This window comes from Chinchilla lanigera, unplaced genomic scaffold (assembly GCF_000276665.1).
Source record: "Chinchilla lanigera isolate Chin_1 unplaced genomic scaffold, ChiLan1.0 scaffold00026, whole genome shotgun sequence".
NCBI lineage: Eukaryota > Metazoa > Chordata > Mammalia > Rodentia > Chinchillidae > Chinchilla > Chinchilla lanigera.
In genome coordinates, this window is record NW_004955427.1 from 1318687 (window position 1) to 1335876 (window position 17190).

A 17190-nucleotide genomic window follows, 5' to 3' on the forward strand; every position below is an offset into this window, starting at 1 on the left:
CTCTCTCCCTCCTGTCTCAGAAGTACCCATGCTGACTTCGACCTCAGTTCCCTGTGCCTTATATCTCAGCTTTCTCCATTTTCAAAACTCTCAGCAGAACATCTAGTGGTAAGAAGCACCATTAATTTATTCGTGTTTCACCTGAACTCTTAACTTCTTGAGTGAGGCACCGTGTAGTAATGACACATCTAGAAGGCACACAGAATTACTGAAAATGGGAGGAGGAGAAAGCTGACCCTTCCGCAAACCGTCCAGTCCTCGCTGCCCCGCTCTCCCACACCTCGAGGTGGCCCCAGTACTCCATACTCCTTAGAGCGCCAGGCCCAAGAGAGGCCACTCAGGAAGTAAATGACCTGCTTTTGCCTTTTTACCTAATACGTTCTGAACTGTCTAGTTTCTATGACCAGAGATACTTTGGCGGTGAGTCTAATTTTATTGGTGTACTTAATTCGGTCAATCCATGCTATTTACAAAGAGCTATTTGAGCTATAACTCATAAGTTCTAATGGCCTAACACAGGGACATTGCTGAGTTGTCATCGCTTAAAATTCACTTGTAATCCCATAGTTCTGAACAGGAGTTCGAGGTGAGGTAAAAGTGTGTGTAGTAAAGAAATGTTCAATAAAATTCATATTTTGCATAATATGATTGCATAATATATTTGCATAATATGAATATTTTGCATATGATTGTTGTCCTAAATAAATTTTTTATAATAGTTTAATGGTTTATATTAGGTAAAATTTTCTTATGTATCTCTTTCTTGAAAGGGGCTGAAAAAAGTCTTTATTTTATATTGTATTCTTTATGCAAACTGTTAGTGTGAAGAGGATGCTCACATAAATTTATTAATTTAAAAATTAAAATATTAATTCAATGATTGAGCGGATACCTATGTGTCTTTCATAATGCTCACATGAAAACTATAGAGTGATATATGGTCCTTCCTGGGACATCAGGAAAGAATTTCCTTGCTGTGGACTCCAGGCCATGGAATGATAAGCACCTTACTCTGGGAAAATCTTCCACCTCTTCCGTTGCAGAGCTGCCTCTAGGAAAAACGCAGCTCCTGAAACATGACAGCGTGGTAACTACCCATGCCTGTTCCCATTCCCAAGGTAGATACTCCGTACTCATTTTTCATTTTTACATGAAGCATAGTCTCTACTTGCCAAATGCAAGAATTTTTGACCCCCGCACACTGTAAGAAGATACTGTAATTTGTAATCACTTTTGAATTGTTTCTTTGAAAAGCCATACATTGTATTTTTGGCCCTGAACTTTGAGCCTTACTTCAATTCTTCCTTTGGTTTCTGAGCAGGTACAGCTTCCCTTATCAGAGGATTATTTACAGAAAGGCTGTACAAACTGCCCTTATTTCCACCCACAGCTGAAAAAGGAAGACTGAAATATTAAGAAGTGACTAGAAGTAGGAGACTAATATAACTTTCTGGCATCCAAAAGACTGAGCAGCTAAGCTCATTAATTCATTTAAGTTAAAATATGTACATGTTCTTCAGACATTCACAGTTACAAGGAAACTTTAGAACCGCGAGGCACCTGAAGTCATTTAGCCAATGTCCTTATTCTGCAAATGAAGGAAATAATGCTAGTCAGGAGAGGTAACCTATTAAGATCAGAACTAGATTTCAGATACTCTATGCTCTGAAAACGATTATGCTTTCATGTTATGGGAAGAAAAAAAATCCACTTTAGTATTTTCTAAATTCTAAGTGTTCTCCCAAATGTCTTATAAGCTATTTAGCAACTAACACTATTCTAGCTACAAAAACAAAAGGAGTTCATTACAGACTTCAAATATGTGAACTATTTTTTAAATATTTTTCAGATGTCTTCTACCTTTGAGAATGGAAAAAGAGGAAATGAGCTTAAAGTTCAGCGGAACAGATTTAGATTAGATATTCGGAAACCTGCTGTGAAATACTGCAGCTGGTTACTGAGAATGTTGTGAAATCACCTCCTCTGGAGAGCTTTTGGAACGTGGCGCTTGGCCACTCATTTTGGGGTGGGAAGGGTGTTTGTGTGTGTGAGCCATTTGCAGAGCTGGGGGCGAACTACGTTCTTACTCTTCCCTATCTTCTCAAAATGTCAGCTGACTTCTCAAGCTCCACGGGTTGCACAGCTCGGCCCGGCTAGTAGGTGGTACAGCTGGCTGTTCATAATCGTAGTCCAGCTCAGGATTCATCCGTGAAGCACATAATTCCAGCTCAGTTCCGTTTGTATCAGTCCTGGTGAGCACACCTGGGCAGGTGGACTCAATGTTTAATGGGCAGTCTTGCCCTTTATCTCCTGTGGGTTGACTGACTACGACTGATAAGCTCATTAATTTGGGCTCCATCTTGGGATATTTACCTTACCAGGGGCCTTCTGAATGCATGAATAACTACTCCAAAAAGGAAGAAGAGCTTGGATCTAGCCCAGGCTCTTGTCCTATGTAATTGACTATTTCTTTATTTCAACCAAAAAGAAGACCTTGGTATTTGGACGACAAGGTGGAGAAAAGTAAGAATACACTTAAACAGATCCATTCCTTGTAAGATGAAGTAGGACACTTGCTAACTAATACATTGGATGGTGGCTCCTAGAAATAATCAAGTAGTAACCCTAAATTTCTAACTGGAAAGGTAACAGGGATGAGTATGCAGAGTTGAATATCAGTAAAAGAATCAATCTTTGTAATTACAGTATGGGAGATATCAATTTTAAGAATTTAATGTCAAAAATAGACCTAAAATGGAATAAGAGTAACAACATATTTGACAGTGTGTCCGTAGTGCTGACACAAGGTGGGTGCTCAGAACGTAGCTGAGGTTACTGTGGAGGTGTCCCCTGCACCTCTGTCCCCCAGCCATTCTTGGGTTCCTGTTTTCACATACACTCTCACTGTTTCTGTCCAGCGTGAATCTGGACAAAGAATTGAATGGTTCTTTCGGCTACCCACAGATACTTCATTTCCGCAAAGTATTAGTTTTACAGAAGATTTCAATACAGAGGACAGAAAGGAGAGCTTTTACAATACATACCTTACAACAAACTTCTGACGTTTTTTCTTTTCTGTTCCTCTGCTGGGAATTTCCTTTTCCCTGAATTTCCCTAAGCATCAGTAAACGCTGCTTACACTTCATCTCCTCTGCGTTTCCCAGGACAAATTCTCTAGCTTCTACTGTTTAGAGTTTTTGTTTCTTCCTTTAAAACCAGGTGCCTGCCCTGGTTTTAAGCACAGAAGGCCCACTATGAAATGAGCTCCAAAGGCGTCATCCTAATGACTGACAGCCACCACCTCCACCACCTCCTCCTGCTTTTACACGAAACCCTGACACATCATATACTTATATTTTTATTTTTATGTTCCTAGCAAAGCAAAAGTCTCAAACTTTTAAGACTATAGCTCGCAAAAGTAGATTAACACAAATCGATGTTTTATTTTTAAATGATAGTTAATTCAAAATGAAATATTTAAAATCTTTAATTTTTGAATAATCAGGGGCTTGGGATTTAGCTCAGCGGCACAGCGCCTGCCTGGCAAGCACAAGGTCGTGAGTTCGATTCCCAGTACCAGAAACCGCCCCCCTCCAAAAGAAAAACAAATTTCTATTATTTAAGCTATCCATTCTGAGATACTTTGTTATGGCAGCCCTAGTAAACTCATGCAGGACTGAAATTGGGAGAGTGTTTTTTAAAGATCCTTTCCCAAAAAGGCACCTCAGAGATATTTCCCCCTACCGACCTTTCCAAAACAGTGTCGTCCAGTCCAAGTTATTCATGAACTCGTCACTCTGCTGCTACGCACTCAATGTTCAGGCCCTCCCAATCTTCCTGTGTTGAAATTCTAGCCCTCAGTGTGATGACACTAGGAGGTGGGGCCTATGTGAGATGATCAGGTCCTAAGGGCATTGCTCTCACGAGTGGGATCAGTGCCCTTATAAATGAGACCCAGCGAGCTAACTCCCCCACACTGTGTGCAGATGCATGCGAAGAAGGGTGTCTGTGGATGAGGAAATGGGCCCTCACCACACGCCCAGTCTGCTGGCAGCTTGCTCTTGGACCTCCCAGCCTCCAGAACTATGAGCAATAACTTTCTCTTGTTCAAGCCACCCCATCTGAGGCACGGTACTTTGTTATAGAAGCTATGGCAAACTAATACTCAGTCTAGGGTGTTTTTGTTATAGCAGCCTGAATATGCAAAGACATCTGCTTTGTTTTCTTCATGGCACTCAGATCTGAAATTATGAATTTTATTTTAACTTACCTCCTGTCTTCTCACAGTAGAATGTGAGTTCAGTGAGATAAGACCTCATCTTCCCAACTGATCGCTGTATCTCCTGTGCCAGGAAATTCTTAACAACTTATACATGTTCAGTGTGTATCTACAACTAATGGAACAATGGCTGTGAGTGATGGAATCAAAACAGAACTTTGAGAGGCGTGGAGAAGCCAGGAAGGCGATTCTGATGAATGCCGGAGGAGGGTTCTGCCTGATTTTCCCTTTCTTCAGGAGTAGCAAATCTGAGGGGCTTGGAAAATTATAAAACTCGTGTAACGGCAAGCACAAGTACAAAGAACTGGCCCAGGATCAGATGAGAGAGGTTTGTCTTCACCACACAACACAGCCCGGCAGATACACACACACACACACACACACACACACACACTCACACACACACACACACACACACACACACACACACACACACTCATATAGAGGTACTGCATTAGCCCTGTGTGAAAGAGAAAGTTGGATTCAGAGCAAGGATTGAAGGTTTAAATATTTAAATGTTCTTTTGCATAGCAAGCCAAAAATCTCATGAGGATAAATGTACAAATAGACTGCTTAGGAGCGTCTAAAATAATATATATCACATTATTCTGCTATATACATTACAAGTCACATGAGAAAACTAAAACTCACTGCAGCTCTGCCCAAATAGAGGGAACTATTTAGGGCTATTCAAAATGATTAGGATTGGCATTCCCGATGCCAGAGTGAATGACGGTCTTCGTTCAGCTGGGGGGTTTTGCCATTTTTAATGCGTACATTTTAATAGCCATTACTGTTTCATTCGTGTTGGGTTTATCATTACTGCAGTTACCCTCACATTTACTTTGGCTGGTATCCTTTTTTGAAAGTCTTTGACTTTTCAGTTGGTTTTGATTTGTCCTTTGGTTGTACTCCATTAATAACAAACTTGAAGAGTGCTTTCAGCTCACGAAGAATTCATGCTATCATTTGTATCCTGGAATACCTCTCAGTGAGGCACAGAGATTACTATTTCTATTTTGTAGGTGAGGAGACTGAGGCTCATGAAAACAGGGACTTGCCAAGGTCATAGGCATGAAGAATAGCAGAGCTAGAAGTCCCACACAAGTCTCCTCACTTCTGTACTGCGCTTTGCTATGACGTGACACCCAGTACAAAGCCAGCCTGGCTAGCAAAGATCCAGTGTCAACAATTAGATATGTTTATCTCCATGTAAACACACACACACACACACACTAGCTATTAAAGAAACAGAAATCGAGAACTCACAATAGTATGTTCTGCACCTCCAGCAAAGGAAGAGTGGCGAGAAAATCCACTACCACCATTTCTTCCCGGCAGGAATTCTAAGGCTCCTTGTTCCCCGCCAGGTGTTTGTATAATGTTACACAAATCTGATGTTCTTCTGAGTGATCTGAGAGAACTACCACACCACTTTGACCACCAAAAATATCCTCGGGGACAGGAGGGAAATTAGTTGGGGTAAGTCAAGCAGTAAATTCTAACCAGGGCCCCCACATAAATATTCGAGTTAAAACTGAACAAAGTTTATTTAGATAAAGAGCCAGAGAAATGGCAGATGGCAGACCTTAGGAGGTGGTTTCGGAGGAGAAAGTGGCCAAGCCTCCGAGAGGAAATAACGGTAGGAAAGCAGAGTCCCCCTGGGTCTTTGGTATTCAACCAGTCTTCCAGGCATTTTTCCTCTTTCCAGTTTTCCAGTATTTCACTAGATTGTCCGGATTCAAAGATTATTAAGTATAATCCAATACATCCACCACACTGGAGGAACGGTGAAGGACCAAGCACGCCAGGTTATTACTTAAGACATCACAGGGTTAGGGGTCGATAATTGAATTCTTTCAGCCCCAAAGGAATTACACTGTCTTAGTTTATGTGTTTTGTTTTTGAGGTTTTTTTGAGAGGTGCGGGTACCAGGAATCGAACTCGGGACCTCATGCTTGCCAGGCAGGCACTACACCACTGAGCTAAACCCCCAGCCCTCTAGTTCATGCATTACCAGGTTTTACCACATATTTCTCTACGGATTAACACTTTCAGATCTCCAGTGACTACCTTAGAGACACTGGATGTTAGAGCAGGTCAGGATTTAAAAGAACAGCATTTAAGTCCTATTTTAACAAGGAACTTGAAGGGATTTGTTTAGATACACATAACTTAACAATAAATAAGTGTAGGTACTGATTTCTGAGTGAAAATAAAACAAAAAATACATATGTCATCCCTTCTCAGCCTTTGGGCTGAGATCAAGTGTATATGTATGGGTATGGGGTAATTTGTATTTTAAAGGTACATATTATATTGTATAGAGCAACTTTGGGAAAATATGGGAAATAATAACAAAACTTGATGCTTCAAAGCAAAGGGGTTTTAAAGAACGGAGTAGGAGAGACCTTTCGGTTCTTCTGAATAGTCTTTGCTGACCATTGGCAGCAGTGTGCACACCTGTCACCCCTACTGAAGCAAAGTGAGCTCCCTGCAGGGAGGCCCACTGACGATATCATACTCATCTGTGTAACTCGTGGGTGGATTTAGTGGATTTTTCTGTTAAGAATTCAAAAAACTATTGAGTACTTAGAGCAGATGTTCTTTTTCCACCTAAAATAAATGTGACTACCAATAAGCATAAGTCAATATTAATTGTCACCTTTTCCAAATGGCTTGTAATAATCATTCTTAGACAGAAAATAATGCAACAGCTTTCTATCTGCTCCCACTTTGCTGCTATTTATTATTCAGAGTATGCTTGAAATGAATAGTTCTTGAGACTGTTCTGATTTATGAAATGAAGTTTTGTAAGTCATTTTGCTGACAAATGTTTCTTCATTTCTTCCCTGAAGGAGAAAAAAAAATGAATATTTAGTAGGCTTAGAAAAATTGCAAAGCCACAAATTTTGTGGTAGGGATTCATATGAAATATTTTCTTAGATGCTTTTTATTAACCAATCCTTCTGCAGCCTGTTCGCGCTCTTGGCATTCACCTTCGATAGGATGTCACAAATTCAATGCACATTTTCTAAGAAGTGGAAAACCATCATCCAGAAAGAAAGCAGAAGTAAAGGAAACAAACTCCCACGAAAATGGAAATTAAACGATGACTAGAAGTGTTTTCAAAGTGTCCTAGAAAATACGCTAAAGGTTGTGGGGAGCTTGCCTCTTCTCCCTCTCGGCCTCTGTTCAGGCCACACCACCCAGGCTCATGGTGCGTACGCCCCCATAACTCCGATGTCCTTAAACCCCTGAGTGAGGTGTGAGGGTGCCCAGTGCTGGACCAGCGCGGGTGACGCGGCGGAGGAAAGGGGCAGAGACCCCGGTGTGTGCCGCGGGTGCCCTCTAGCGCGCGTTTGCCTGCTCTGCATTTCCCGGAGATGTGGTCGCAGAGGACCCTTCAGAGCTTTCGATGAGACGAAGTCTGCCGCTGCTGCTTCCAGAGGACTCAAGCTAGTTTTCATAAACAGACAAACCGCACTTACATTTATTCTTTGAACTGCTAATCTGCAAAGCCTGGTATTACAGTTTATCTTTGTGAACTTCTCTCTCTCTACCTTATACTACAAATTTGTATTGCAAACTACTTTTATTGAAAAGTTTAAATAGAACTTAATGGACTAATAGTCCAATTAGCCAAATTCTACACTAATGATTCCATAGTGTGCAAACAGAATAAAGAAATGTGCACAACTATGACGGTGATTTTAAAAGGACATTTTGGGACTATCACATGGAGTGCCTTCTCTCCAATTCAAAAGACTTCTGCAGTTTTTGGTGTTGTTTTTACATTTACATGTAACCTGGTATTTATTTATGACTACACCAAAGCATGCAGACCACACTGGGCAGATGAAAAATCTCTGCCCCTGGCATAAACCTATAAATATTTGACTGTATCTATTTAGAGCAGAATTTTGATACTTACTAACAAAGGCTTCATGGCTCTAATGTCTGTTGGGGTTAGGTTTTGTGCAAATGTGGAACACTCAAAATAAAAGTGGATGAAAGAAGACAAAACTGCCAGGCGTGGTGGCACTCCTGTAATCCCAGCACTCAGGAGGCTGAGACAGGAGGATTATCACAAGTTTGAGGCCAGCCTGGGCTACACAGAGAACTCAAACCTAGCCTAAACTGCATAGCAAGACCCTGTCTTAAAAAAGAAAAACCAAAGAAACAAACAAAAAAAAGACAAAACTTTCTCTCCTGAGTAAACAAACTGCAAATTTAAGGCTCCGCCCAGACTAGAGCCTCTGTATTACACAAGGGCAGGGGTTTCCCCTTGCCTGCTACTCTACTATCAACATGCAGCTTTCACTTCGTGGTCCAGCGTCCACTTCCCAGAACACACCTACTCCAGCAACACGATGATCAAGGGAAAGAACAGCCCTTCCCCAGCACGATCCTTCTTGGAAGTTACACCCACAACTACACCCACTTCACGGGACTTCGATACACGGCCACCTAATGACAATGTCTCCACTTTGGGCTGACCTATCCCCAGTTGATAATTAGGAGTTCCAATATTATGGAAGACAGGCGAAACTGAATCTTGGAGACAACTAGCAGTCTCTGCCATAGCCTACTTTCCCACCGATTACCTTCATTTGACAGACAGCTCTTTTGTTTGTTTGTTTGTTTGTTTTGGGTACCGGGGATCGAACTCAGGACCTTACGCTTGCCAGGCAGGCGCTTGTGCAGCTGAACTCTATCCTTGGCCCAGACAGCTCTTTTGGTTGTTTGATTTTTGTTATTTCTCTTCTGTCTATGAAAAGGTACATCTTTATTTCCTTTACCTTCCACCCACAAAGCTCCAGGGGTAAAGACCATCATTTCCTCCCCTTTCCCACTGTCTCCAAGGTAACACCAGCGCGTCGGCCTACAGGTTCTCACCGTGTTGGCACCTTCCCTCCTCCACAGGTGATGGCTGTACCACCCGGTCCTCTGCAGCTGCTGGGAGCGCTACTCGCCATCTCCCTGAGCTTCGTCAGGCTCATCCAGGCTGGGGCCTACTACGGGATCAAGCCGCTGCCTCCTCAGATTCCTCCGCAGCTGCCACCGCAAATCCCACAGTACCAGCCCCTGGGCCAGCAAGTACCTCATGTGCCTCTGGGCAAAGATGGCCTGGCCATGGGCAAAGAGCTGCCTCACTTGCCGTATGGCAAGGAGTATCCACACTTACCCCAGTATATGAAGGAGATTCAACCAGTGCCAAGGATGGGCAAGGAGACAGTACCCAAGAAGGGCAAAGGTAATATCATATGCGCACGTTGTTATGAAACAGTCGTTTTCCGACCTCCTGAATTATGGAGATGGAGGGAAACGCTCATTTTAAAAACTTTTATTACAGAATTTATTATTATTATTGGTGATCATCAAACGCCCACTGGACTCTAAACTCTATCCTCACCAAGTTCCAAACTTAAAGAAAAATACATGGTTCAATCTCCAGCACCAGAAAGAGTGAAAGAGAAAAAGAACAGAAAAGAAAGATGTAGATATTCCAATTTTATGTCTTATATAGCATCAAATAACACATAACATTTAATCACAAGTAGTTTATTATTTTATGTGTTATTTATTTATTCAAAATTCAGCAGCTATCTAGTGAATACCTATTTTTGTGTCAGGCTCTGAGCCATTTGCTGAGGAATAAAGCAGTGAAAAGAGAAAAAGAAGAAAACCGAAATAACAAACCAATCTTTTGAACTTAGGAAAACAATAATATAAGGACCTGCTGTGTTCAAAGGGAAAGTTATTTTTGTAAACTAGGTACTAGGTAAATGCAAGTGTTTTTAAATACTGCTCGTATTAAGCCATACCTGTCAATCAATAATGGACAGAGGGAGACAAAAAAGATCAGGCTGCATCTAGAGATGACCCCTGAAAATTTTGCCCCGTATTTTTTAGGCCTAATTATTAGTTACTTAACACACATAGAATGCCTATCATTGCGACCGTATTTTCTTATAAATTCAGTTGGTTTATCTGTAGTTTTGAAAACCATAGAGTTTGTAGGAAAAACAGCTGCAGCAGAGCAGCAATCACCTTGGAGGAAGTGGAGGTCATCTCAAGCCCCCACAGTATTAGGAAGTCCCACCTCCAAGGAACTACTGGACTTGGCATTTAGAGGTCTAGATGTCTGGATCCCAGAACTGAGAGCGATCTGTTCATTTGACCTCCCTGGGCCTTGTTTTAAATCATGTTTAAAATACGAGTGTTGAGAGAACAGTGACAATAAGGCTAGTAGCACTGAGCAAACAGCACAGCACCACAGGCACTCTGAGAAGCTTCCACTCCCATTCAACAGATTCTCAGAAGGAACTGTGCTTCGGGTTTTGTGTTAGACATCAGAATTCCTGAGGAATAAGATGTGATCCCTTCCCAGACACCCCTTGAGAGAGTAAGTAACAATTCACTGCTTATAAGTAGCGTACTTTAATCGTCCCACAACGTTTATTAGCCCAAGAGACACAGTCCCAGTGTTACTGTCTTTAGGAGCCAGTACGCCCCTTAGATTATCTCAGCACTTTTTCCTTCCGTTCTCAAATGGCCTGCTTGGCTTTTGGTGCCTCCTATGCCTCTTTAAGTGGGTACTACTTGAAGATATGAGTTCTACAGTTCTGCTTTGTTCCCTGATAGGAGCTTGGCAGAGAGTGCAGCTGCTGGGATTAGGATGCTACTGCTGGTTAACACGAGACTTTGGGAGCGCATTGGTCGTTTCTTCACGTACCCCATTATTACCGGTAGCATGCAGGTCCAGAGTTGTTTATCTGCAAGGCACACCATAGTATGACATGTGCTTTGTATTGCAGTGACAACTCAAAACAGTGTAACACGTTTTATATGTATTTTCTAACCTGGTAGTGTGTCTTTAGTATTCTTGCTGTACAGACAAGCAAGCATCAGTGCTGATGGCTTAAGTGACCCAGTCAGGATCTCACCCCAAGGCCAGAAAGATAAACGGAGCTTCCTCCTCTATGCTAAGTTCTCTCTCCGTACTGCTTGTCATCTTAAATTCCTTACTCACCTCACCTGTCAGAAAGCCAAACTCGCACATTAGAAATAATTTACTAAAGAGTTAATACTTGAGGCTTGGGAAACTCCACTGCATGTGAGAGAAATTAAGCAAATGCATTGGCTGTAGAGGGCCAATGAGGAAAGACGTTATTGAACTACAGACAAAGTAAAATACTTCCCTCCTTTCTGGGGTCTGCAAGGCTATGAATGTTGCAAACCACATCACATTGTACTTCAGGCCATAAGGAAATGTTATTTAGCCCTAAATTATTACATTAAAAAATCAGCCTGTACATAAACACAAATCCCACATGTTCTCGCTTTGTACGTGGAGTCTAAGCAATCAAACTCACAGCATGAGACCAGAATAGCGGCTAGCAGAGGACGAGGGGAGATTATAATCAAAGGGCATAAAGCTTCAGTCACACTGCAGGAATAAGCTTTTTGGTTTGGAGATTTTATTTTAGATGTATTACACCATGTGGTAAGTACAGTTAATAGCAGTGTTCATAATAGTGTATTACATATTTCAAAGCTGTTGAAAGCAAATTTCAAATGTCGTCCCCACAAAGATAAGTATTTAAGGTAATAGGCATGTTAATTATCTTCACTTTGCTATTCCAGATTGCATTCATAAATTATAGTGATAACTTATAATCCATAAATATATATATATTTATAATAAATCTTAAAAATAAAAACCAAAAAGGTCATGAAATATTTAACTTAAATAGAAAAAATAATAGAAAAAATAAAACCAGAGAATGACTTTACCATTGTTTAAAATACACACACACACACACACACACACACACACGCATGCACACACACACACACACACCTAGAAATGAAAATACATATGTGGTATGACCCAAAAATATGGTATTTCAATTTTTAAAATGTACTACACTAAAAGACACATTATGATTAATTCCCCTCAAAATCAAATATTCCCCCTTTCTTTGAAGACACATCCCTTCTTTGGCACTTTCTGAAGCAGTTCTGGAAGTTCTCTTTCATGACTGTCGAGCCACACATTCATGGCTGCTTCAGTGTCCTGAATTAATTCAGAACATTTACATTTCATGGTTATTTTGACTTGGAGAAGACCCAGAAGCTGCAGACCACAGCCAGTGAATGAGGCAGATGAGAATACATCCTGTGTTTTCACAAAACTGTCTTTCCTTTAGATACACTGGACAACAGCATTCACCATATTTTTTATCATACCTCATAAAGATGCTTACGAAAGAGGACTTTCAGAACTGCTTTAGAAAGTCACAAGAGTGATAGAATAAGTATATTCAACGCAAAGGGGGAGTCTTCTGAGGGGGGTTAATGGAAATGTGTCCTATCGTAATAAATTCTTTAAAATGCAAACAATCATCATATATTTTTATTTACCCCTTGTATGTCAATTATTTATCTCTGAGACAACTTAAAATTTTTCTTACACATTTTTGAACTTTGCAAATTCACAATCAAGAACATATCACAGTATTTCCAAGTTCTATTGGGAAAAATGTTTCTTATGTTTTAGCTTTTTGACTTAACCAGTACTAATATAAGCAGATGTACACACTATTTCTTCAAATAATACCTAAGTACATCAAAGAAATTAGGAAATTGATTTTCCTTTAAGCACTGATATCGAATAGTCCTAGAAGCTGGATATATTATTTATACTCTTTTCTTTCAGTAAGTAAAAGGAAAATGTGTCAGAATTAAATATTGATTTCATTATTTAGTTGAAATGATGGATATTCAAAATCTTGATCTCTCTCTCTTGTATCTCTCTCTCTCTCTCTCTCTCTCTCTCTCTCTCTCTCTCTCTCTCTCTCTCTCTCTCCCAGTAGAAATACCATTAGCCAGTTTACGAGGAGAGCAAGGTCCTCGTGGAGAACCTGGCCCAAGAGGACCGCCTGGACCCCCTGGTTTGCCAGGTCATGGGATACCTGGAATCAAAGGAAAACCAGGGCCACAAGGCTATCCAGGAGTTGGAAAGCCAGGTATGCCTGGAATGCCAGGGAAGCCAGGAGCCATGGGAATGCCTGGAGCAAAAGGTGAAATTGGACCCAAAGGGGAAATTGGGCCTATGGGGGTTCCAGGACCACAAGGACCTCCAGGGCCGCATGGACTTCCTGGCATTGGGAAGCCAGGTGGACCAGGATTACCAGGACAGCCAGGAGCAAAGGGTGAACGTGGACCCAAAGGACCACCAGGACCTCCAGGTCTCCAGGGACCTAAAGGAGAGAAGGGTTTTGGGATGCCAGGTTTGCCAGGTCTGAAGGGCCCTCCAGGAATGCATGGCCCTCCTGGCCCTGTTGGACTTCCAGGAGTGGGAAAACCAGGAGTCACAGGCTTCCCTGGGCCCCAGGGCCCTCTGGGGAAGCCAGGGCCTCCAGGGGAACCTGGCCCACAAGGACCTATTGGAGTACCAGGTGTTCAAGGACCTCCTGGGATGCCTGGACTTGGAAAACCAGGCCAGGATGGGATCCCTGGCCAGCCAGGGTTTCCAGGTGGCAAAGGGGAGCAAGGACTACCAGGAGTTCCAGGACCCCCAGGCCTTCCAGGGGTTGGGAAACCAGGTTTCCCAGGGCCCAAAGGTGACAGGGGCATGGGGGGTATTCCAGGGGCTCTTGGACCCAGAGGGGAGAAAGGGCCAGCAGGTGCCCCTGGAATAGGGGGTCCTCCAGGAGAGCCAGGCCTGCCTGGAATCCCCGGCCCTATGGGCCCCCCAGGCGCTATTGGTTTCCCTGGGCCCAAAGGAGAAGGTGGGATTGTAGGGCCACAGGGTCCACCAGGTCCCAAGGGTGAGCCAGGGCTTCAAGGTTTCCCAGGAAAGCCAGGTTTCCTTGGTGAAGTGGGGCCCCCTGGCATGAGAGGTTTGCCAGGTCCCATAGGGCCTAAGGGAGAACCTGGCCACAAAGGATTGCCCGGGCTCCCTGGTGTTCCAGGGCTTCTTGGGCCCAAGGGAGAACCAGGCATCCCAGGGGGTCAGGGTCTCCAGGGGCCCCCAGGTATCCCTGGAATTGTAGGCCCGAGTGGCCCCATTGGGCCACCTGGAGTTCCAGGTCCTAAAGGGGAACCAGGCCTCCCTGGGCCCCCCGGCTTCCCTGGTGTCGGGAAGCCTGGAGCCGCAGGGCTTCACGGGCCCCCAGGGAAGCCAGGCGCCCTTGGTCCTCAAGGCCAGCCTGGCCTTCCAGGGCCCCCAGGACCTCCAGGACCACCTGGTCCCCCAGCTGTGATGCCTCCTACGCCACCCCCCCACGGAGAGTATCTGCCAGATATGGGGGTAGGAATCGATGGCGCGAAGCCCCCTCACGCCTACGGGGCTAAGAAAGGTAAGAATGGAGGGCCAGCCTACGAGATGCCCGCATTTACCGCAGAGCTGACGGCACCCTTCCCGCCAGTGGGGGCCCCGGTGAAGTTTGACAAGCTGCTCTATAACGGCAGACAGAACTACAACCCACAGACGGGCATCTTCACCTGTGAGGTCCCTGGCGTCTACTACTTTGCCTACCATGTTCACTGCAAGGGCGGCAATGTGTGGGTCGCTCTCTTCAAGAACAACGAGCCCGTGATGTACACGTACGACGAGTACAAGAAGGGTTTTCTGGACCAGGCGTCCGGGAGCGCCGTGCTGCTGCTCAGGCCCGGGGACAGGGTGTTCCTGCAGATGCCCTCGGAACAGGCTGCGGGGCTGTACGCTGGGCAGTACGTGCATTCCTCCTTTTCAGGGTATTTATTGTATCCCATGTAAAAAAGGAAGAGAGAGAGATCTAATAGAAGAAAACAATGAGACTGAGAAACACAATTGCTTCAAAGCATTTATATAGTTGGAAAGTTATATTTAAGTGAAAATTTGGACAGTCTTGTACAAATAAAAACTAAGATGCATGTTTAATACTCCGCACAGCAGCTTGTAATTGAAGATGATGGGATAGATTTATATATCAAGTACTGACACTTACGTTGTACCCACTGGAATCATGTTAGCTGTTGTATGTTATATGTTTCCATGATAACCTGCTTATTCAGATCAGCCAAAATAGGTCAGTATGAAAGATCATAGCTAATGAAAGTCACCCACTCATACTGTTTCTTTTAAAGTATTTATAAATATGCCTTAGAGAAATGTCAACAATGACATACTGTTTTTACTTGCATAATTTTCTCTCCATCCGTGCAGATGCCTTGCCATGGAATGTACGTGTGGCAGGGGGCAGGGCGTCTGTAGTGATACTGTCTCAGTAGTGTCAGGGGCTCTCTGAAAGAACTGGTGAACCAGTCCATATATGTACTCAGCACCATATATGTACGCCATATATGTACTCAGCACCTTCTCTGTGTAGGGAGCACCAAGATGCTAGCATGGGACCTGAGCCCACACGGAGCTAACAAACCAGCTGGGAGACATGAGTAATGATTCATTCATTCATTCATTCATTCATCCCTCAAAGGTCTTCTTCCCCTCCCCCATGATTTATTTCTGTTTCTCCTTCTGTATAATCTCTTTCCACTACGGTCCTATCCATATAAACACCAGGAAGCTGTAAGGAAAACCAAGTAACCCTTCCTCTACAGTACAACTTGCCAGTTTTGCAGAATGTTTACTGTTAATAGCAGATACTGTGTTTACATGCGTTAAAATTCCCCTCCCTTGTCTCTCTGCATGTACAACCACAACGAGGTGTTGGTCATGGAGATATCGGGATTTTTAGCAGCTGTGAGTTGAAGAAGTTTCCCAATTCAGTGGGTTGCAAACTGATGTGTCATCTCACCTTCTAAAGTCAGTTTCCAAAATCCAAACCATTTTTTAAGGGAAAAAAATCAGAATTCATAGGAAGAAAATGTGTACTTAAGAAATAATTATGAAATCTGATGTTTAATAATAGGTTGATGTTTCCAGGTGATGGGTGATGATCCTAAAATTGCAGGAGAATATCTGTTTCTCTAGCAGCAGCCGTGGAAGAGATAGCTAAAGTGTCACACAGTAGTAACAGCCCATGTCTTTTATGTCTCCCCATACTCAGCACAAGTCAACACTAAAACAGTCTGACGGAAATAACTATTTTCCCAGGTTTTCCACTCACGCATATACTAACTAGCATTGCTCAGAACACAGACAAGCCATTTCAAGCCCACTGTTACCCACCATGGACACTATAAGCCTCTTGAGGAAATAAAGTTGGACTATGGGAGCAGAATTTTATATATTTTTATTAAAAATTAAAAGACTGAGGAGTAGATGGATAGATACAGATGTAAAAATACCCAAATAAATACTACATAAAAGCACATGGAAATGTGTCTATGTCAAATCCGAATCAGCAGTAGAGCTCTTAGCATGAACGAGACCCTTATAAGCATCAACCCCACAAAAAGAGTCATTTTTACTATCACAAAAATTCTTGGTCTAAAAAGTGTCTTTTTCCTAGATAGTATACAGTACCATTTCTTTTCAATTCTTAAGAAAAATTAGTTCATTACCACAAGATTTCCTATTTACTGCTGATTCTGTAACACATTTTTCCATCAGAAAGATCTCCTATTCAACCTTCATTTTCAAAGCAGGTAGCACTTAAGTGGCCAAGTATCCTTTTGGTTGGTTTGATGTTGCTGGTGACTACAGAGGTAACATGGATAGCTCCTTCTGCTGAATAGCTACATTGAAACGACTCGTAGGCATGTAATACCAACTGATTTGTAAAACTGTATTTATCTGTACATGTATGGACTATTCATTCCCAACAAGAGAGAAATTACCTCTTTAGTTAAAACCAAGTTTCACTTTTCAAAATATCTTCCAACTTATTTATTAGTTGTTACTCAATTGCCCATATATATATATATATATATATATATATATATATATATATATA

The 17190-nt window shown here is 42.6% G+C and overlaps 1 protein-coding gene across 3 annotated transcripts in view; it reads left to right on the top strand.

The window, feature by feature from the left end:
* The window catches only part of Col8a1 (collagen, type VIII, alpha 1), a 148245-nt gene extending 131137 nt beyond the window's left edge, over nt 1-17108 (top strand). For 2 of the 3 annotated variants that reach the window (XM_005386285.2, XM_005386286.2), the window contains exons 3-4: nt 9206-9536; nt 13159-17108. In XM_005386285.2, coding sequence (XP_005386342.1) covers nt 9209-9536; nt 13159-15068 — 2238 coding nt within the window. In that variant the 5' untranslated portion in view covers nt 9206-9208 and the 3' untranslated portion in view covers nt 15069-17108. The remainder of the gene's footprint in view (nt 1-9205; nt 9537-13158) is intronic. The other variant, XM_005386287.2, reaches the window with a different exon arrangement.
* Nucleotides 17109-17190: the final 82 nt, after the last annotated feature.